The sequence below is a fragment of the Morus notabilis genome, unplaced genomic scaffold (assembly GCF_000414095.1).
Source record: "Morus notabilis unplaced genomic scaffold, ASM41409v2 Scaffold307, whole genome shotgun sequence".
NCBI lineage: Eukaryota > Viridiplantae > Streptophyta > Magnoliopsida > Rosales > Moraceae > Morus > Morus notabilis.
This window is the reverse complement of record NW_010361515.1, coordinates 87312-110485: the sequence shown is the minus strand read 5'-3', so window position 1 is coordinate 110485 and position 23174 is coordinate 87312. Positions and strand designations below refer to the sequence as shown.

Sequence of the window (23174 nt, the reverse complement as noted above, 5' to 3'; positions counted from 1 at the left end):
TAAAGTTTTTTTGTTTTATTACCTATTATTTTCATAGGTTTAACCGCAATTCAAAATTATAGCGTTTTCTATAACAAAATTTAAAATTTTAGTTCAAACTTTCAATTTAAACACCGCCAAAAAAAATAATAATAACAGCAGGTTGCCCTGCAACCAAGATGTAGATACAACGTAGGGAGTTGAAATTGGGCTTTGAGAAACTGCCAGCTTGTCAGCCAATTACCTTGATATTGTAATTGGTAGTAGGAAGCACTAAGCAATTGTATTTGCGTTTCCATGCTTTCATGAATATGAGCTAAATTAAATTTCCGAAGAGAAATGAATGCAAATACCTTAATATTTTGTTTTCTAAAGTTAAATTTCATCATTCAAAAGCCTCTCCAAGGAGAAATGAATGCATGAGATTGAAACGAAAAAAGGCAATATATTACTAACAAAAATGAAAAAGTCAAGCAAATTCGTTACCAGTCATTTCTAATGGACACGTTATTTAGAAAAAAAATAAGTTCAATAAGAGTTATTCTTTCACATGCATAACATTGTAGATGAGACTTTAGGCAAAATAAAAACTCTTTGGAGTCAAGATTAACTCCAAGATATATCAACACCACATGGATGGTTTGAACATCAAAATTTTCATTCAATTATCAATTCATCCGAACCACCATATAGTTACAAAATAACGTCAACCCCGAAAACATTTCTGTATGCATAAGCATGAATTACAAGTATGATTTACATCGAACCAAATTCTATTAACTATGAGATTTCCATGCGTAAACAAATGAAAGTTCAGTTGCTTTTTTTTTTTTTTTTTTGTAACAAAAATTACATATGAGCATTTGCTGACTCGTGATAACTTCAAAATCTAGGGGCTGCGTATATAATTATACCTCTCAAGGACACTAGTTAACAAAAATCAGCTTCAAGTCTTCAAGGCCAACCAGAGCCCTGCGAGTCAGAAAGTATGAAGTAATTACAATCGTATATCTCACAACTGAATTCCAAGACTAGTGTTAAAACTTAAAGAGTACGTACTTTTAACTTTTTTATTTTTATTTTCTTCTTCTGCCAAGTACTTGCACAATTTGATAGCGAGAACAGGTTTCTGGGCTTCAATTTAACAAGAGATTGTGCTGGGCTATCCCTCAGTGTTCATCTCGCTGCATTACAAGTGACAATCACTTCAGTAGAAACAATTCCACTTCAGTCATTTTGTACACCTTGTGAGACCATTGCCAATTGAACTCGTTACCTTACGGTGGAATCAAGTGTGGAATTAACGCTAGACTATGGCCTAAAAGCATGAGAGCATTGCCAATTATATCATCTAGGCATGAATATGACGAACACCTAATGCCAACAGTTGTGATGCAACATGTTACAGCCTTTGCTTTGATTCTTCTTGTACAATGCATTCATGCACCGTACTTCTTAATATGTATCTTAACTATAGAGAGAGAGAGAGAGAGAGATCCTAGCTCCTTCTAGTCTAAGCAAACAAATCAAATCATTTACTATAAATCTGCAAAAGGCACATCAAGCATATGTGTGAATGTAAACAAGTAGAGGGTAACATGTCTAGAGTTCCACCTTACCGCCCGGATCATTGCTTGTGTTGTGAAATTGGTCATATATAGAATGATACTTGGTGGGGACAAAATCCTTGAACCTGCTGACAGCGGCCCAAAAAAAAAAAAATTAGAGAGAGAGAGAGAGTCCCAAATGGAATAATATCAAATCAATGGAATCTGCAAATGAAACAACTTTTCCTTTAATAATTCAGCAGCTCTTTCAATGAGCCAAATTCAATAAATGAAGTTTGAAAAATGGAAAACAGAACCAAAAACATGAGCTTGAGAACGTTGAAAGAACTATCCATCCCAAGTTAATCAAGAAAATGAAGACCGTATCTTTCATACTACCTAATAGCTTTAAAGACAATGCAATCAAAAGTCAAAACTCAAGATCCACAACCGTGGGGGCAGCTATCATCTGTACTATAACATCATACCTTTTGAGAAGAGAGAACCTCTCTGGTCCAGAAAATAATCTGGCAATAGAACCCAAAACTTCAGTTAAGTTCATTGCTTTGGATTTAAACGCTTTCATCAAATTCACAAATTCTTCATATTCAGAAGCACCGAGTTTCTCTTGAACCTGCAAGGCATAGAGTGGAACATCTACAACTTTGAATCTTTCATCAACAATATAGAAAAGGAAAATACAAATTTTATTATTATAATAAGGCAAGTAGCAGAATTCTATTTTCTACAACTTTACCTTATCCAGGGGCTAATCTATACAGAATTCGCAGATTGTGTTATGCTTTACGCCTTTACCGTTATCTAAAGCCAAATAATACGTAGAATTCTAAGATTGTGTAATACATTAGCGCCCCAACACATTTTGCTATTTTCCAGAAACCAAAACTCTCTCTTACTTCTTGAACAATCATAAAAGAGTTAAATCACGAATTCAGCGCTTCATCAAAACAAAGAATAAGTAAATACATAATAAATTTCCTAAGTAGCACCTTCACAGGAAGCAATCTTCTTAAGAGCGTTTGTTTATCATATCCACACAATAGTTTCTTTTTCTTCCTATTTTAATTTGAATAATTTCCATGGTTTTTATCGACAAAGTAAATATCTGTTTATAGTGTCCAGAATTGTCTTTCCTTCTTTTTTTTTTTCTATGGCTTTTCAAGGACTCGAGGGTGAATATATGTGTCATGCATGCTAAAGCACCTCACCTGATTCAAGAAGTCAGATCCTCTGGTTTCCGTATTACCAGAAGTCACATTGTCTTTGCGACCAACAACGTCAGCTTCCATCTTTTTGTTATTCCTAGTCCTACTCTCTTCACTAAGCAGCGAAACACCAATTTGGGCACTTTGTGTACTTCTACTGTCAGAATCACGTCTGCTCTCACATTCCAGAGAACTAGGAGATGAAGAAAAGTCATTCGATGCACAATTTCTCAAACAATGTGAATGGTCCTTAAAATTTTCATCATGAAGCATCACTTCATGCTTTGTGCCTACAACTTTACGCTTCTTGGAAGGACAAGGAGTTAATAGTGCTCTAAATGATTCTTCATTTAATATAGAATTACGAGGAGAATCAGTTGTTCCTGTTCTACTACTTTGATACCGTAAAGCTTTCCCAGCAGAAATGAGCAACTTTTTCTCATTGCCCAATAGTTCATTTGAAGACGTAGATGTTGCAGACTGATCCTTGAAGGAAGTAAGAGATAAGCGATTAGCAGCTTGAACTTTCTCCAATACTGAACCCGCTGATACCGTCTACAAGTACAACAAAAACTAGATCATAGTAAAATGTCTGACATAATTTGCATATCAAAAAATCTTCTACAAAGAAAATGACAATGATTTACCGAGCGCTGAAGCTTTTCTAAATTAAATTTGTCTCGAGACTGCTCCACTTTCACCTCACTTTCACCAATCTGTGCTGATTTTGTGGTAGAACTCAGGTCTACTAGATAGTACAAATGAAAGGCTTCTTATTAAGTCATGAGGAATGACCCCTTTAATGCTCAAAAATCATTGTATAATTGAACTTCTAGGCCAAAAAACAACTGTCAGTTCATATTTTCTTTCTCTAGAGTAGTCAATCGTATGAGAAAGCTCCAAGCCATTTGACGGCTCTTACCCAGTTTTTCACTTTCTAGTAACTTCAGCTTTGTAGGACCCCAATCTCTTCCATCTCGAAAGAAACGGGTCAATGTGAGAACTACATCCCCAAATTTCGAGTAGGTCTAGAGAAACAGGAAACAAGTAAGTACTAGTTTAGAAAAGATTAAAAGGTTATTTCCGAATGGAAAGGCACCTTGAGATGAGGCTGTATCCATAGAGAGATTTGAGACTGACGATTTGAATGTGAAAACCTGTTTGTACACGAACAAATTTTGAGAGGCAAGATCGAACTATTATATTAGGAACAATAAGAAAAAGAACCAAGCCGTGAACTAAAACCTCTCATCACAAAAGATAATGGCTCCATAGTCATGGCGATGACGGATTACACGTCCAACAGCCTGATTCACCGCTCGTGATGCTTGTTGACTGTACCAGTCTTCTCCAGTAAGAGATTCCGACTTAAACATTTGATTAAAAGAAAAAAGTTTAGAAAAGGTCAAGATCCACAAGGAGTAAATATCCAGAAGTTTGAATGGCGTTCCTCAGAAAGCAATCCCGGAATTACCTTGCCTGCTTCTCTTTGAAAATGCGTCTGTTCATTCAAGTACTCACGCTTCAATCGTACCTGTGTTTTTTTTTTCCTCATCATATAAGATCAACCAAGAAGTACAATGACCATGAATCTATGCAACTTCTCAGAGTAAATGCAAACTAGAGTCGAGACTTCTGATGATGGAGAAATTTGTAAACGCTGGAAAATTTGTAGCAAAAGCACACAAAAATAAAATCAAACCTTTGGGTCCGTTATTGTGGCAAATGGCATACCAGTGATGACTACAGCTCTTCCAGCATGATCGGCAAAATCTAGTCCTTCACTTACCTAACAAATTGCAATTAACCAATATAAGAGCAAGCACTCAAACAGAGACACACGGAAACTGAGTCAAGAACATAACTGTTGTTAAGCACACATTTATGTTAAGACGTGAAGCTTAAACCAAGAAACGAATCAATTTCCAAGACTAGGATCCACCAATAAAAGTTGCACGACAATTTTGGTAACTGGGGGCAGATCCTGGAGTCAAATGATGGACATTGCCAGTGATATAGGGATCTCTGTAACCAGACTTGTAGGACCCAGGTAAATTCCAGAATTATCACTAACAATATCATTTGCAATATCTGGCAAGTTAGCATGCAAATAAGCAAAAACGTGAAACTTGTTCCATGTAGATGAGGTATTTTTGTCATCTTCATGACAGAGATGCACTGCTGTAAGAATCAGTACACCTGGAGATACTTTTTTTTTTTTTTATAACAAAAACCCTTTTCATTGATAGAAAATCAATTACAAGGAGAAAGGATGAGATATCCTTAGAGAAAAACAAGAAAGAAAATAAACCTAGGGAAGAAATCAATTATCTTCTAACAGTTTTGAGAAGAATAATCAATGTTGCTTATTTTATTAAAGAGTACACATGAATATATATAGGAAGTAAGGAAAGCTACTGATAAGCCATAAACTAGGAAACTAATTATCCCTTCTACAGGAGAAGATAAACTAATAAGATAAGCTATAAGATTTGAATATTAATACAAATCTCTTATTAAAAGATAACACTCCTAATAATTATCCCTAATAAATAGAAGATATAATCTATCATAATCGACACCCCTCCTCAAGTTGGTGCATAGATGTTCAACATGCCCAACTTGCTTGTGAGAAACTCGAAGTTCGGTGTGAAGAGTGGTAAGAATATCAGTTATTTGTTGTGTTGAAGGAACAAATGGCATACAGATAGTTCTAGCCTCCAGCTTCTCCTTTATAAAATGACGATCGATCTCAACATGCTGACACAGGATTGTGAGCAATACTAATTGCAGCTTTGTTGTCGCATTACAACTTCATTGGCATCTCAACTGGTCTTCTAAGTTCGTCAAGAATCCGCTTGATCCACAATATCTCACATACTCCATGTGCCATGGCTCGGTATTCGGCTTCTGCGCTACTCCGAGCAGCTACATTCTGCTATTTGCTCCTCCATGTAACCAAATTGCCCCATACAAAAGTGCAATAACCGCCGGATGTAGACCTTCTATTTGTAATGGAACCTGCCCAGTCTGCATCAGTGTAAACCTCAATAGTCTTTTCTTCGCCTTTCTTAAACAACAATCCTTTTCCCGGTGTACCTTTAAGGTATCTTAAAATTCGATATACTCCTTCAAGATGTTCTTTACAAGGAGAGTGCATAAATTGAATCACAACACTTACTGCAAAGGCTATGTCAGGTCGGGTGTGGGATAAATAAATCAGCTTTCCCACTAACTTCTGGTACCGAGCTGTGTCAACCGGTGCTCCATCCTTGCAATCACCTAATTTTTAGTTCGGATCTATGGGAGTATCTACAGGCTTGCATCCGCTCATCCCAGTCTCTTTGAGAAGATCTAGCACATATTTTCTTTGCGAGACAGCAATCCCTTTTCTTGATTTTGCAACCTCCATTCCTAGAACGTATTTCAGGGTCTTTGATCTCGAATTCTGAGGCTAATCTTCTCTTTAACTGCTCCATCTCTACGACATCATTACTAGTGAGAATAATATCATCTACATACACTATTAAGACCGCCACTTTACCATCCTTTGAGTGTTTCATAAACATGGTGTGATCACTCTGACATATCCCTGATTTTTCACCAAATAAGTGAATTTTTCAAACCAGGCTCTCGGAGATTGCTTGAGCCCGTATAAGGACCTTTTTAGCTTGCAAACTTTAGAGTCAAACTTCTCTTCAAACCCAGGTGGAGAGGCCATGTACACTTCTTCCTCCAAGTCTCCATTCAGGAACGCATTCTTTACATCTAACTGCTGAAGAGGCCAATCAAGGTTTGCTGCAATTGAGAGAAGTACTCTCACTGTATTTAACTTGGTTACTAGGGCAAAGGTCTCAAGATAGTCAATGCCATAGGTTTGTGTAAAACCTTTGGCCACCAAGCGAGCCTTGTGTCGTTCAAGAGTTCCATCCGAGTTATATTTGACTGTAAAGACCCACTTGCAACCCATAGTCCTTTTTCCTCGTGGCAGATCTGTCACTTCCCATGTTTGTTTCTTCTCTAGGGCCCTCATCTCCTCATAGACAGCCTTCCTCCACTCGGGAACCTGTAAAGCTTCCTGTACACTTTTTGGAATTTCCACAGAAGAAAGTTGTGAAGTAAAGGCTAAGAAATTAGGAGACAACTTTTCATAGGAAATATAGTTAGACATGGGGTGCCTAGTGCAAGAACGAATGCCCTTCCGGGCAGCAATATGGACATCAAGATCATTACAAGATTCAGGATTAGATTGAACTTTTGGGACGAACTCAGTTTGATTATTACCTGAAATTTCGGACTGTTTAGGTTCCTCCCTTGGTTCGGATTCATGGTTGTGTAAAGAGATAGGACCTTTTTCCTTTGACGATTTTCTTCTTGAATAGGTCAGTATGTTGGTATCCGTTTTGGTCCAATTCTTTTCACCAGTGAGATTTAATTTGGGTGATGGCACTAAGGATGTCCGGTCCAAAATATTTTCAGCCCTTGTTTCATGTACAGCCTGGTCTTGGTCAGGAAATTCTAGTACAAATTCGGATTCTAAAGTCTGATTTTTCTCATCCGGACTTGTACTAGATTTTGTAACAGTGGTTTCTAAATTCAAGTTTGAATCCGGGTTTATTTGAAAATCCAGAGTCCTCATCTTCCCTTTTTCTCCCCTCTTGACGATGGTATTCAAAGAAAGATTTATTTTCAAAAAAGGTTACACCCATGGTGATAAACATTTTTTTGGAAATAGGATCATAGCATTTATATCCTTTTTGAGTTGGGGCATATCCCACAAAGACACATTTTCTAGCCCTAGGATCAAGTTTCCCTCGATTATGCTCATGATTATGTGTAAAAACAATACATCCAAAGATTTTCAAAGGGAGTGTAGAGGTAAGTCTGGATGTAGGGTAATTAGTTTCGAAAATATTTAATGGTGTTTGAAAACGTAGAACCCTAGAAGGCATCCGATTTATTAAATAAGTGGCTGTCAAAATGGCTTCCCCCCAAACATACTTAGGGACATTATTTTTAAATAGTAAGGCCCTTGCAACTTCTAAAAGGTGTTGGTTTTTTCGTTCAGCCACATCATTCTATTGAGGAGTATCATTAGAAGAACTCTGATGAACAATACCCTTTTTCAAGAAAAAAGATCCTAAAATTTTATTGAAATATTCTTTCCCATTATCCGTTCGTAAAATTTGAATCTTTGTTTGAAATTGAGTTAAAACCATGGAGTAAAAATTTTTAAACACATTTTCAACTTCAGACTTATCTCTCAACAAATATACCCAGCTTACTCTAGTGTGATCATCTATGAACGTGACAAATCACCTTTTTTCTGAGGGTGCTAAAATCCTAGAAAGTCCCCAAACATCACTATGGACAAGCACAAAAGGTTTTGAGGGTTGATAGGGTTGTAAGGGAAAAGTAGAACGATGATGCTTAGCCAATTCACATACTTCACATTGAAACAAAGATGGATTTTTATTTCTAAACAAAACTGGAAATAATCTTTTTAAACAATAAAAATTCGGATGGCCTAGTCTATAGTGCCCTAATATTATTTCTTCATCTCTAGTAATAGAGACAATTCCATAACATGTACTTTGTACTGGCCTTTTTGAACTTGGTCCATCTTCAAAGAAATAAAGTCCTCCAATTTCTCTAGCACTACCAATCATCATCCCCGTGGTTAGTTCCTGAAACTCACAATAAGATTGAAAGAAGTTAACTTGGCACTTAAGGTCACTGGTTATTTTACTAATGGACAATAAGTTGCATGAGAGATTAGGAACATGAAGAACATTTTGGAGGGTAAGAAAAGGAGAGATAACAATTGACTATGTTCCAGCTATTACTGACAATGACCCATCTGCAATTTTAATTTTCTTATTGCATGCACGTGGGTTATACGATGAAAATAATTTTGAAGAACCGGTCATATGATCGGTTGCACCTGTGTCAATAATCCATGAATGAGATGGATTAAACTTTTCACAAGAAAAGGCTACGGTAAGATAGTTACCCTTTTGGGCTAAAGAGCAAGAAGAGTTTACTGAGAATTGTGGAGATTGAAATAGCTTGTACAGTGGTTTAGTTGTTCCTTGGTGAAGGGAGATGCCTCTGAGGTAATTTGCTGCCCTTGAGAGTCTTCGTTCATGGTTCGTAAGGCTCTATTTTCTCCTCCGTTTCTCCTCTTTTGACTCTGAGGTGGTTGCCCATGGAGTTTCCAGCAAGTCTCTTCGGTATGCCACGGTTTTTTGCAGTGGTCACACCAAGGCTTCTTCTTCTTTTCTCCATCTGAGTCACTTCCTTTTGATACTAAAGCCGAACTCTCAACCTCAGGACTATTTTTAGGTTCAAAAGTCTTCAGCATTACTTTGCGCCTGGTTTCCTCTCTTATTACTTCAGAGAAAACTTCCTTGATGGAAGGCAGTGGTTTCCTTCCTAGAATTCGGCCTCATACTTCATCTAATTCCTGATTAAAACCTGCAAGAAACGCATATACTCGATCATTCTCCTCTCTTTTCTTATGGCGAACACTGTCAATTGGACAGTCCCATTCATCTTCATAGCAAAGATCCAATTCCTGCCAAAGTGGTACAATCTCATTATAATAAGATGTAATGTCGCGGTCTCCTTGTCTGGACTTCCAAAGCTTCGTTTTTAATTCGAAAATTTGGGATGAATTTTCCACATCGGAATACATGTCACGGACTGCTTCCCAGACATCTTTGGTTGTGGGCAGGAATGGATGTCGCTTTCCAATGGTTGGTTCCATGGAATTGATGAGCCACGCAATCGTCAAGGAGTTCTCTAACCTCCATGTTTTTAGGTTTGAATCCCCTGCTGCTGGTTGCTTCACTTCGTCGATTAAATAGCCAAGTTTTTCTCTGCCGTCAATGGCCAGTTTAACGAACTGAGCCCACTCTAAATAATTACTGCCATTCAGCTTATGGACAATCAATTGGAGGGAAAAGGTTGAAGATAGGTGCTCTACTTTGCTGGCTGATATTGTGGATTCCAATTGGGTCCTTTCGGTGGTAGAGGATGAGTCACCGCCGGAGGAGGTATTCCTTCCAGTCATCGCTATTTTGTAATCCATAGGGAGGTTTAGGTTTTGAGCCGTGGCTCTGATACCATAACAGTTTTGAGAAGAATAATCAATGTTGCTTATTTTATTAAAGAGTCCACGTGAATATATATAAGAAGGAAAGCTACTGATAAGCCATAAACTAGGAAACTAATTATCCCTTCTAAAGGATAAGATAAACTAATAAGATAAGCTATAAGACTTGAATATTAATTCAAATCTCTTATTAAAAGATAACACTCCTAATAATTATCCCTAATAAATAGAAGATATAATCTATCATAATCGACATCTTCCAATTACATTTATAAGGCACAGATTGCTAAAGGGTGGATATTAGAGACTCTTTTTGAGATTTTAACCAAATAAGCATCATATAGATTCACCAATCAGCAATCACAATGAGGGTAAAGTGTGTGTGTTTAGTCAAGGGCATCTAGACGTACCTTACCACGGCAAACAGCAAAAAATATTGCACCAGAAGATGAGGTGTCCTTCAGCTTAGCCATGTAATCCTGACAAAAGCAGGGGAAGAGTAAAGCATCGTATTGACCATCTAAGTAGAGGAAGTATATGCTCATAGACATGTTTGTATAGATGTTGAAGCGCGCTGATTCAAAGGTATGCAAGTAACCTCAATTGACAAAAGAAACAATGAAGATTGTCGAGGTTCCACAACAGGCCTCTTATGCTTCGATATTCTTTCCCATATCGTTGCTGAATTAGCTTGATTCTGCATAAATAAATAAAAAATCTGTTATCAAACGAAAGTAAACAGAATTGTTCCCTCCACTGATGGATTTTATTTCTTACCGTTGTCTTCCAGCATGCAATGCATTGGTCCAAAAGGTAGTAAGACGGAAAGAATACCAGCAGTCCATCTGGTACTATTCGAGCAAAATTTACTGGAACATTGAAATTGAAGAAAGAAAAAAGTTCCTCAGATAATCATCAGTAGTAACCTGGCTATTGATTAGGTTCTTTAAACCAACGTAGAAATAAGTTAGATTTTTCTGTTATCAAATTGACCAACATCTTTTTGACAAAGTTATAAGTTACAAACAGGAGCTTCCAGAAAGGAAATTTAATTTCTTCTCTAAGTTAAGTTACATTGCCTATCTATGTATCAATACATAACAAAGTGCAGTTATACTTATTTCTACGCTCCATCAGAACACATTAAAACAATTCTCAAAGGTGGTAGGAAAGGAACTAGTACCCTCTATGAAATTTTAGTTTCCAAATGAAGGACGTTCTAATAGGAACTATTTGAATATTTTGTTGTCATTACATATCATAGATGCCATGCCACGTACCTATAGCATTACCAAGCTCTTGCTTGTATTCAAGAGAATCGCGGCTCCTATAAGAGGAGTTGAAAGAGTAACTCGAAGGACCACATGGTACAACTCCAGCCCATATCTGATTAGAGGTTATAACATGAGGGTTCTCCAAACGGACTGGAAATTCCCTGAGACAATCAACAAAACATTTTCCATTAGATGTTATGTTAGTGACGCCACAATCAAATAGCAAGTAAAACGCAGAACAGTTGCTTACAGTTTTAGTGCCAGAGCAAATGAATCCATAGGAGATAATGTGCCAGATGTCAATATAAGAGAACCCACTTCCATCTTGGGGAATTCCTCCAGCGCAATTCCTGGATTAAAACACCACCAGCTAAGTGTCCTAGATGCTTTACCTGGAACAAAGAGAAAAAAAGATACTTGAAGCAGAATGCCACCATTACAAAAGGCATGTATAAATCACATTAGGCATATGAATAGCTGAAATGGAGTCAAGGTGCTTGAATGCGCATGTATGATTAGATAAAAAGTTCAATCAAGATTCCAATGCAAGACTTGAAAAGCAAAATCTTGACCGAAAAACTAATCAGTCATTTAGAGCAAAATTTCAGCTTGAGCAGCATAGAAGGCTCTCGACTGCTTTATAAAAAAAATAACAAAAAACAGAAGTAAAACTAAAATGGAAGTTCATGCAAATAAAGGTCTATTTGGATGAGAAGAAACTTAAAACGGAAACACAAAGTGCTTCTTTTTCTCTCATTTTCAGGATTTATTTTATTGAATAGATGGATAATAGATTATAAAAATACAAAACACTTCTTGAGCAAACATAAATCGAGACTTTAATTATGGAAGCAAGAAGTCTCAAACTTTACCTCTTAATCCATCTGGCGCACTTGCGTCAACTTCCTGCACGTGAACCTGATAAAAACCAAGAGAAATTCCTGATTCAGAAAACTATATATCGCTCTCCAACCAAAAGAAATATATAGACATTCTCTCATACCATGCTCACATATAATCACAGCAAAAAAGCAAATGCAACTTATTGATGACTAGTAATTTGACAGTTGGAACTTACACGATAGAATTTCGCATGCGTAGTGTCTTGTCTGAAAACTATATTAAGCATGTTGCTAATGCTTTCCAGCCGGCAGATATTGTTTTTCCCTTTTTGCTGGTTATCTTCTTCTAGAAGTTTAGTTGCATCATCAATTATACTAACAAGCTTCAAGGCAGTTTCATGAGTAATATTTAAATCAGCAAGCAATTCATAGATGTAAGGCCCAGGCTTGGAGAATCCTAATTCCTTAGATCCAATAGGCACTTCAGCAATCCGCTTCTCAAGCTTCAAAAGAAGTGCTGCAAGATATGCATTATTAACAAACTACAATAATGCATGAAAGCATTGCTAGAGAAAGAGAAATAAAAGCAAATGCATCCTAAATCAGCAGTACAGAATAACGAGGACCCATTGATAGAAATCAAATTGGAAATCAAATAGAAATTGAAAGAAACAAATGACCTTTGATTCGAGAGTTAGGCCACACCTCTCCAATAATCTCTAATCTACTGCTAATACTTTCCAAAACATGCATGAGAAACCCTAATCTTCCCCTAACAACCTTCTTAAACTCAGTCTCCCACTAATGACCTTGTCAATTTACCAAACTGTCCCTGTTCTTAATTCTTAAACGTACGCCTATAATATGTTTTCAACCCCTCCCTTCCAAGTCTAACATTCTCCTCCCAATGAGACACCTTATCCTCAAGGTGGAACAAAGGAAATTGCTCCCGAATCAAGTCAAATGGCTCCCATGTAGCTTCATAGTCCGGTAGATCTTTCCACTTGATAAGCACCTCCCTTCCGCCCGACGTTCTTTGACGGACCCCGTCCATTGCCTCTGGTTCCAAGACGACCTCCATGTCCTCAGTCAAAGTAGGCAGCAATGAAGGTGAGGAAGCATGATCTCCAATAGCACGTCTCAACTGGGACACATGAAACACCGGATGAATGGCCGACGTAGGTGGTAATCGCAAACGATATGCCACCTCACCAATGCGCTATGTGATCTCAAACGGCCCAAAGTACCGAGCAGAAAGCTTCTCATTCCTCCGTCGTGCTAACGTCTTCTGTCAGTATGGTCGGAGCTTCAAATAAACTCGATCCCCCACCTCAAACCGGACATCCCTCCTATGTCCATCCGCTTGCTGCTTCATAATCTGTTGAGCTTTTAATAAATGTTTCTTCAACACATCCAACATCCGATCTCGTTCCTCCAAATATTGATCCACCTGCGACACTGGCGTGGTGCGGTGCCCATAGTGCACCAAATGCGGTGGATCCCGCCCATACAGGATCTTAAAGGGGGTAGTCTGCGTCACCCTATGATAAGAGGTGTTATACCAATACTCCGCCCAAGCCAACCACCCCGCCCAATGCTTGGGTGTGTCAGATACAAAACACCTTAAATATGTCTCCACACTCCGATTAACGACCTCCAATTGGCCATCGGTCTACGGGTGATAAGCAGTAGTCCTCTTCAGAACGGTCCCCTGCATCCGAAACAACTCCCTCCAAAAGTGACTCAAAAAGATCGTGTCCCGGTCCGACACTATCGATTCCGGAACGCCATGTAGTCGCACAACCCCTCTCATAAACGCCGCTGCTACAGACACTACCATATAGGGATGTCGGATGGGTATAAAATGAGCATACTTGCTCAGGCGATCAACCACCACCAAAATCACAGTGTATCCCTCCGACCGAGGCAACCCCTCGATAAAGTCCATCGTCACCTCCTCCCAAACCTTCTCCGGTAGCGATAGAGGCTACAACAACCCACCTGGTGCCATCTCCATATACTTGTGACGCTGACACACATCACACCGCGCAACCATGTCCTCCACATCCTTTTTCATCCCTACCCAATATAGCTCTGCCTCCAACCGTCGATATGTCTTGAGAACACCTGAATGCTCACCAATAGCACTTCCATGAAATTCATGTAGTAATCTCGGTATGTGAATAGAAGTCCGTGGTAGAACAAATCGTCTCTGGTACAACAGACGTTGGCCATCCAACGCATAACCTGGTGGCCCCGCTCCTCCCCTCAGCAAGGCCGCTCGTATCTTCCCTAACTCCTCATCGGCCTCGCTCTCCTGCCGTAAAGCCTCCCAATCCAACACCAAAGGAACTGACAACGCCGACAACTGAGGCTCCTCAACCCTCCTTGATAGGGCGTCTGCCGCCTTATTTTCCAACCCGGGGCGGTATTGTATCTCAAAATCATAACCCAACAGCTTTGAAAGCCAACGCTGATGTTCCTTCGTCACCATACGCTGCTCCAGCAGAAATTTTAAACTACGCTGATCCATACGAACTATGAAACGCCGTCCCAATAAATAAGGTCGCCACTTCTGAATCGAGAGCACAATCGCCATGAGTTCGCGCTCATACACCGATTTGAGTCGCGCTCTAGCTGTTACCACATGACTGAAATAGGCGACTGGTCGCTGGTTCTGTATGAGTATTGCACCTAAACCATACCCTAAAGCATCAGTTTCAACTACAAATGGTTGGCTAAAGTCTGGTAAGGCCAACACTGGAACACTAGTCATCGCTTTCTTCAACTGCTCAAAGGCCTGAGTCGCTGCCTCCCCCCACTGAAAACTATCTTTCTTCAATTGTTCTGTCAAAGGCCATGCAATCAAACTATATCCCCTGACGAACTTCCGATAGTACCCTGTGAGCCCAAGAAACCCCCTCAACTCCTTCAACGTCTTAGGTAATGGCCATTCCCGCATTGTCGCAACCTTAGATGGGTCTGCCGCAACTCCCTCTGCCGACACTATGTGCCCTAAATATTCCACCCTCGTTTGAGCAAACAGGCATTTCTTTCGATTAGCATAGAGCGACTGAAAAGTAGCTGGGGCGTTGGTGAGGCCAAACGGCATGACTAGGAATTCATAATGACCCTCATGGGTCTGAAATGCAGTCTTTTGCACATCCTCACACCGCATTCGAATCTGATGATACCCGACTTCAGATCGATCTTCGTAAACACCGTCGCTCCATACAACTCGTCTAACAGCTCATCAATCACCGGAATCGGAAACTTATCCAACACCGTTTCGTTATTCAATGCCCGATAGTCGACACAGAATCTCCAACTCCCATATTTTTTCTTCACTAATAAAATAGGGCTCGAAAACGGGCTCACACTCGGCTGTATTATTCATGCCTCCAACATCTCGTTGACCAATCTCTCGATCTCATCTTTCTGTACCTGTGGGTAGCGATACAGCCGTACACTCACTGGTGATACCCCTTCCTTCAACACAATCGCGTGCTCATGCTCCCGCTTCGGGGGTAACCCTTTGGGCATTTGGAAGACATCCTCAAACTGTTCCAACAGTTGCTGAACCGACTTAATAACACTCGTTGTCGCCTCATTCCGCTCTCCTTCCATGATATGCAACTCAACCAAGAAACCAAGCCCACCATCCTGAATCGCCTTAACCATGGTTTTGAGGGTCACTAGGGTTTTGCACAAACTTAGATATCTGCGAAGCACTACAGTGTGACCTCCCTCCTGAAACTCCATTGTCAAGAGCTTCCAATTTACCCTCGTCTCACCCAATGACTGCAACCACTTCATTCCCAGAATGATGTCTGTGATACCCAAATCCAAAGGAAGAAAATCTTCCAACACTTGAATTCCTTGGAGCGTTAAAATCAGCCCTCTACAAATTCCTCTACTCCTCTCCACGGTACCATTACCCATGATCACCCCAAGATTGCCGTTGTCGACTAACCAAAGTCCTAACCTCTCCACCACTCGATTGGAGATGAAATTATGAGTCGCTCCACTATCCACCAACACCACCACATCCTGCTCTCCAATTTGCCCAACCAACTTCATAGTGTGGTTCGGTGTGAACCCCACCACCGAGTTAAGCGAGACCTCCGCCACATCCAAATGAGGATGCTCCTCCTCCTCTATCACATCTCCTATAGTCTCCCCCTCGTCGCCCTCATCATCACATACCGTGAGGACTTGTAATGAGCGATCCTTACACTGGTGCCCCGGAGAAAATTTTTCGTCGCACTGGAAGCACAACCCTTTCGCTCGCTTGTCATGTATCTCTGTCTCCGTCAGACGTTTGAAAGTACCCCCTGGTCGCACTCCTCCCATTCTATCCTTCGTTGTATCCCTCTGAACCCCCAACGTCTGAGTTTTCACCCCTCCTCCTGAAACAGTATTCCAGTATTGGAAAACACCGGAGTTACTTCTGTTAGCCCTCTCTGTCTTATTCTTATCCTCAATCATTTGGGCCAACTCCATGGTCTTGCCAAGCCCCCTAGGCCTCAACAACCGCACCGCCACTCGAATCTCCGGTTTCAGCCCCTTCATAAAATTTCCCTCCAATACTGCCCCCGAGATTCCCCTCAAACGCCCTGAAAGCAGTTCAAACTTCTCTCTATAATCCATAACGGTCCCCTCTTGTGTTAGAGCAAAGAACTGCTCGTGTAAATCCCCCTCCTGGGTAGCCCTAAAGCGCTCGATCACTCGGTCTTTAAACTCTTCCCACGACCTTATTGGTTGTCGCTGTTCCCGCCATTGAAACCATGACAACGCTTTGCCTTCCAAACACAATGCCGCTGCCATCAACTTCTCTTCCTCCGTCACCCCGTTGATAGCAAAGTCCCTCTCAACTCGATAAAGCCATCCATAAGCATCTTCCCCTTCAAATAGTGGCATCTTTAATTTCCTCACTCTTGAATCCACGCCCCAAATGTTTCGATTATTATCGACACCTCCCATGAAACGTGGGTTTTGGCTCCATACATAACATAGAAATCACACTTGGAAAGGGTGGACAATTAGCTAGAGCAGCAGGTGCTGTAGCGAAACTGATTGCAAAAGAGGGGAAATCGGCCACATTAAAATTACCTTCTGGGGAGGTCCGTTTGATACTCAAAAACTACTCAGCAAAAGTAGCCCATCTGCCAATCAACCTCAAAATCTCCCTGTCCTCCAAAAGTAGCCCCTGTCCTTGGAGGAAAATCACCTCCTCTATTATGCCCAGCCACAAAAGGTCCAATTTCCACCGGATTGTCCCTTCTACCGGGGTCCCAACCCCCAAAATCAACCTGCCCAGACCTGAAATCTCCAAACCCAGCCCTCAAATCCCTATTGGCTCCACAAAGTCAATCCGGAAGAGAGACAATCAATCTTAAACGTCCATTAAGCCATTGCATGGCCAACTTGCATATTCCAAGAGGCTTAGGCGCAATTTCCAGCAATGGACCAAGTCAAATTGCGGATAAAGAGTTAATTTTATCATAATTCTATCTTTTTAGGTTTAAGTTTCAAGTTTAAACATTTAAATTGCATAATAGGCGTTTTAAGGAAGGAGTTGAATTCAAATCCAGATTCCTTCCCTAGGATAAGTATTAGGCGTTTTTAAAAGGAAGGAATTAGACTCAAATTCGGATTCCTTCCTTAGGAGTTAGCTTTAGGCGCATTTTATCTTATCTTTAGGAGTTATCTTCATTTAGGCGCACACCTCATTAAGGGTAGGATAGGACTTTTTAATTTTTAAACATTTTCAACTTATACTCAGCTATTTAAGGCTGAAAAACGAAAATTAATAAAAGTTTTGATTTTTTATTCATATTGTGAGTTATTCTTCTTGAGTTCTTGAAGAGACTATTCCGAACTTATCAAGGTTTCCTTGTGGCGTTCAAACTTGACTTATCAAATGAATTTCTATACTCGTTTGTGGCGTCTTCACCATACCAAGGTTCTTACTTTGCTAAGCAACGGGTCGCGGTTTCCATCAATTCTTGAAGATCTTGGATCGTATCCCATATTTGGCTATGGGTTTCGTCACATTGTTGGCGGGGTTCGTATCACCTTCCACTGCCCAAGCCTTACCCGCGGCCGGCGATGCTCCCCATGTGTTGCCGTTCCAACCCCCGCCGACCCTCTGGTCATGCCTCACTCCAAAACCCCCTCGAGCGCCGCCGATTTCCCCTCCCAAATCGCGGGTTTCGCACGGGTCTGGGAATCCGCAATGCCGGTTCCCGTCGCGACCGCCGATGGCCGGCACAAGTCCGCCCCGGCCGTCGCCGGTCCCATCACGCCGCCCTCTTCAAACGAAACCCTAGGGCGCATGCCCAGGGAACTTCCGACCTCCCCAGGGGTCCCCTCAACCCCAATCGCCACTCCCTTTCCTCGCCTGACCGAGTTCTCAGCCATGTCGATGGCCGCCGTGGACGGCGTCGGTGAACCCGCTGCCGCCGGAGGGTTAGCGTGAAGATCCATCAATTTCTTCAACATTTCCTCCAAGTTATTGAACCGTCCTTCCACGTTGTTGAATCTGCCCTCCATGGCAGAAAATCTTCCTTCTATTGTTGTCTTCATCTCCTCAACCTCAGATTCCAATCTTTCTCCAAGAGCATCCATCTTCTTGGCAGCCATCTCCCCAGGAAAGAGCTCTGATACCAATTTGATAGAAATCAAATTGGAAATCAAATAGAAATTGAAAGAAACAAATGACCTTTGATTCGAGAGTTAGGCCACACCTCTCCAATAATCTCTAATCTACTGCTAATACTTTCCAAAACATGCATGAGAAACCCTAATCTTCCCCTAACAACCTTCTTAAACTCAGTCTCCCACTAATGACCTTGTCAATTTACCAAACTGCCCCTGTTCTTAATTCTTAAACCTACGCCTATAATACGTTTTCAGCCCCTCCCTTCCAAGTCTAACACCCATGTGCATGGGGATGATTACATGAGGGAAACAAGTAGTGACGGATTCATCATTATGGACATCATTATTTGAAGAATATTTACCAAGCAAGTTTACCTCTGAGAATCGCATAATTATCTGGGTTATTTGACTTGTCATCAGAAATTTCTCTTCTTGTTACAGAAATATCAATGCAATTTTTTGCTTCAGAAATGCAAGCTGTGAGAAGCCAATAAGGCAAGTCAAAAGAAGCTGCATCAGCACATAGGCTTTCCTGCATTAGATTTAAGTTACATGAGTATAGAATCTCACTTAATATGTTATCTTACAGCTACAAAGAAAGAAACCAATATCAATATATCTGTTCAAAAGCAAATCAAACTATCCTTCGTCAGGAATATTTTCTTACTTACCAGGTTGTGAGCTTCGTCAAATATGAGTATACTGTTCTTGAAATTCAGGTTTAGAGATTTTCTATACCCACGATCAATGAGATAATTATAAGGTGCAAATAAGATATCGACAACCTTATGGATCTCTCGGGACATATAATAAGGGCACCTGCAAGAAAAAATGTAAATACACACGCATGCGCGCGCGTATATATATATATACATGTATATATATATATGTATGTATGCATGCATTTAGATACATGTTAAAAAGCCACAAACTTCATACCACCAATGGTAGCAATGAATTCTACAAATGTTAAAAAGTGGGAGAAAGTGTTTAAAGCAAACTATTGAGTAGCATAAAAGCAAAAACGAAAAACTATTGAAGAGAACCTACGGCCCAGATGATTTTCCAATATTGACCAAATCTTCAATATCTATAGGCTCATCTCCAAGGTGAGGATTGCTCTTCAAGTAATCTGCAATAGAAGAATGCAATATATAAAGAAATTAAGAGAATTTAATACTTTAGAAGTATCACCACTCACTTTAGTGCAGAACAATATCCACAAAAAGGTATCTCAGAAATTCACAATCCTTAGAAATATTCATGTTACCAGAGGTCAGGAAAATCACCTTGTTAGATTTTTTTTCCCTTACACCACATACTCCATCTTACTTTAATTGAGTAACACACAATCACAAAGTTTTACAGAATTACACGTTCACCTAATCTTTTCAGGAGACCCAGCGTGAGAGGTAGCAAGGTGGCATAAGCAATGACATGAAGACAAGTTATGGCAGGATTCAAGTATAAAACTCGGTGAACATATGTGAATGAAAACATAATTGAATGTATTCCTTTAAGTTCTGTGCATGTATCCATATTTGAATGTGTAATTTCTTTCAAGTTTTGTGCTTGAATAAACTATAGCAACTCTTCATGAATATATATATAGATATATAGACATCACAAACACAAAGACAGTCACAATCATAAGACAAAGTTCAATTGAAATACCAGCAACATGATAATAATGAGCACAGCTAGCACGCTTTTCTTGCTTTTCATGCTTTTCGTCCTGATGACGGCTTTTGCGAAGCAGGAGGCAAGCATTTGATTGTGCTTTCCCATGGAGTGAACTAACTGTATCATGAATGCATAACTGCTCTCGAGACCCTAATACTACCATTTTGGGCCTGTGTATTTGCAAATATCCATCAAGTTGAGCTTTCGCATATTTCAAAACATCAAAAAAGCAGCACATGCACGAGTTCAAAAGGAAAACAATAATACCGAAACCAAAAACCACCAATTGGGAGGGAAATATGAATAGTGCACAAATCTTAGAACTCCTTGTACTACGGAGTTTCCAATACAAAAATTATATTTTGTACTAAAGCATCTGAGCATCAGAATTGCAACATTCACCATTGTGGAATACAAATGGTTGGAATAAAAACTAAATCCATCAAGATAAATTTAAAATAAGTAATCTATACACAGTTTAAATTAATGTATTATACAATCTGTAAATCTCCATAACTGATGTCTATAGCTACGTCTCCCATAACATGTAACAGCGTTATCATAAATAATCATAAAGCATATCAAAGAACAAGTGACTAAAGCAGAAATATGGAAGATCGATGTCGGTTTTTTCTTCTAAATTGGGTGTGGGGGATTTGAACAGACCTCAACATTGGAGGCGATGGTGTGAATTTACCGTTAGGTTATATGCCTACAACAACAAGATGAATGTCATGCCGTACCCATGTTTTGGGGAGAAAAACGGCATAAAACATATTCATATAACAATGTTATGTACTTATGTTTCAACTGCTTTACGGTCCTCCCATGACTGACCTATAAGACGTTCTTTTCAACTCTTGAATTACTTGCCGAATCTGGCTGTGAGTGCGCGATGTATATGCAATGGTAGGAAGCTTTGGGGTTGAAGACTGCGACTTTGAATCGTACTGACTGCTGCTCACACTAATGCCAGTCGAGAAACTGCCCAAACTCTTCCTCCACGCCAACGTTGCACAGAGAAGACATAGTGTTTTCCCAGTTCCCGTGGGACTCTCCAGAAGCGCATTGCATTTCTACAACATTTATTTGAAAAAAAAAAATTGCACGTTACTTTTCCATAGAATATACTGACTCATACCAAATCCAAGTCAATAGTGCTACCAAAAAAAAAAAAAAATGTTTACCATACACCAGAACAACGAAATCAATTACTCTTTTTTTTCCTTAATAGATCAAATTATTGAATATGACATTCTAACAACTGACATTGAAAGAATGCTCTTATATGAATTATTAGCTTATAAATTGGAATTTCATAACATGTAAAAGTAATTCTACCGCAACATTTCTGATTTCACAGCAAAGCCGAAATTCAGTAGAAAGGCGATTATCGCAATCAAGAAGCTCTAGTAGACTCGATTACATAGTATGTCAACGACGACGCGTTACGAAAGCTTACATTTTGGAGAGATTGAATGACTTTGTCCATATAAACAAGCTGGCAATCGTAGGCCTCGAATGGAAAATCGACATCGATGCCTCTGATCTTGTATGTCGGCATCTTTCTGCTCACGACTCGACTGAATAGAAAATGCGGGAAAAAGTTTTCCGAGAAAGAGAATCAGAACTTTTTGTTCGTCAATTACAAACCCTAGAAAAATCTGGCGGCACAAATTGCATATGTAGGTTTCTATTTTCCCGCCATGGAAGGGTTCTTTTTTTTTTTTTTAATAGAATCTGCTTCCGATTTGAGACGAATTATTCTTATAAGATGATAACGATATGTCGTATATATGGGTCTCAAATTACGTGTCTTTTTTTTTAAGGGGAAAAAAAATACTGGACAATAGATATACAAGCATCTGTAATCCGTACTCTAATTGGAGTGAACATAAATCGGAGTAAATAAAATTTAGAGTGAATAAAAATCAGAATTAGGAATTGAAATTAAGAATCAGAGTCAGAATAAGTTGTTTATTTAAATTCTAAGAATTAGAGTTTGAATTAGTCACAATCTCATTCATGCGTTTACTTACATCCATAATCAGAATAAATTGTTATAAATTTACTCACCTACTCTTTTAGTAGATTTTTGTGTGTTGAACTTTAAAAAAAATTATATATTATGCTAACTATTTTAATATTAGAATAATTAATTAGTAATTAAATTTTTTTAATCACACCTAATTAATCATCTAAATTATTTTTTCTCAATAAATTTTGAAATAATTTAAAGAAAAAAATATAATGATGAAATCAAATAAAAACAAATGCTTAATCATGTATATATATATATATTGAAATAAAATAAAAGGTATTAATGGTTAAAATTAAATATATATATATAAATGGTTAAAAAGTATTAATCATGAAATTTTGAAATAAATAAATATATATATATATATTTATTGTGCATTTTGTTTTTACTATTTTCTCTCCTTCTTATTTGATTCACTTTCCTCTAATGTAAATGGTTGACCCAGTTAATTTTTTTTAACCAAAAAAAAGACTCTGATAATTAATTGATTTCTCTTTATCAAGAAATAAAACCAACACTCTATATTTAATCAATTCTCTTTCTTTCTTTCACAAAAAAAAAAAAAAAAAAAAAAAAAAAAAAAAAAACTCCCTCTCCCTACTCTAACCCATATTTTTATTTTTCTCTTTCTCGTATTTTCTTCTCATTCTTCTATTCGATTTCACTCTCTCCTTTGTAAATCTAGATAGTTGACTTGTTAATTTTTTTTTAAATGACACCGATACTTAATTGTCACTCTATAAGCAACATGAGTAGACTTTCTCATAAAAAAATAAATAAATAAAAGAGGTACAAACCTGCA

At 39.0% G+C, this 23174-nt stretch overlaps 1 protein-coding gene across 2 annotated transcripts; it reads right to left on the bottom strand.

Moving 5' to 3' along the window:
- Window positions 1–624: 624 nt before the first annotated feature.
- LOC21408843 (regulator of telomere elongation helicase 1 homolog) lies at window positions 625–22068 on the bottom strand. 2 transcript variants are annotated; one of them, XM_024166704.1, is made up of 24 exons: window positions 21794–22068; window positions 21169–21407; window positions 20323–20501; window positions 19699–19780; window positions 19320–19467; window positions 19024–19180; window positions 12222–12502; window positions 12016–12061; window positions 11394–11535; window positions 11150–11304; window positions 10647–10738; window positions 10468–10566; window positions 10280–10348; window positions 4455–4541; window positions 4227–4286; window positions 3998–4119; window positions 3852–3909; window positions 3675–3780; window positions 3400–3500; window positions 2756–3307; window positions 2015–2160; window positions 1594–1672; window positions 1039–1163; window positions 625–951 (listed from the first exon to the last, which is right to left on the bottom strand). In XM_024166704.1, exons 1-23 carry the CDS (start codon window positions 21893–21895, stop codon window positions 1149–1151), a joined length of 3117 nt encoding a protein of 1038 aa, XP_024022472.1. In that variant the 5' UTR covers window positions 21896–22068; the 3' UTR covers window positions 625–951; window positions 1039–1148. The 2 variants fall into 2 exon arrangements, with proteins under 2 accessions (XP_024022472.1, XP_024022473.1); XM_024166705.1 differs by having other exon boundaries at window positions 1599–1672.
- Between the last annotated feature and the right edge of the window lie 1106 nt (window positions 22069–23174).

Excerpts from the sequence above, each read along its gene's own strand:
- LOC21408843 (XM_024166704.1), bottom strand. The coding sequence starts at position 21,895 with ATGCCGACATACAAGATCAGAGGCATCGATGTCGATTTTCCATTCGAG. Across the intron at positions 10,739-11,149 it reads AGAGCTTGGTAATGCTATAG|TAAATTTTGCTCGAATAGTA; the intron begins GTACGTGGCATG and ends TCAATGTTCCAG. Across the intron at positions 4,287-4,454 it reads CCACAATAACGGACCCAAAG|GTACGATTGAAGCGTGAGTA; the intron begins GTTTGATTTTAT and ends AAAAAAACACAG.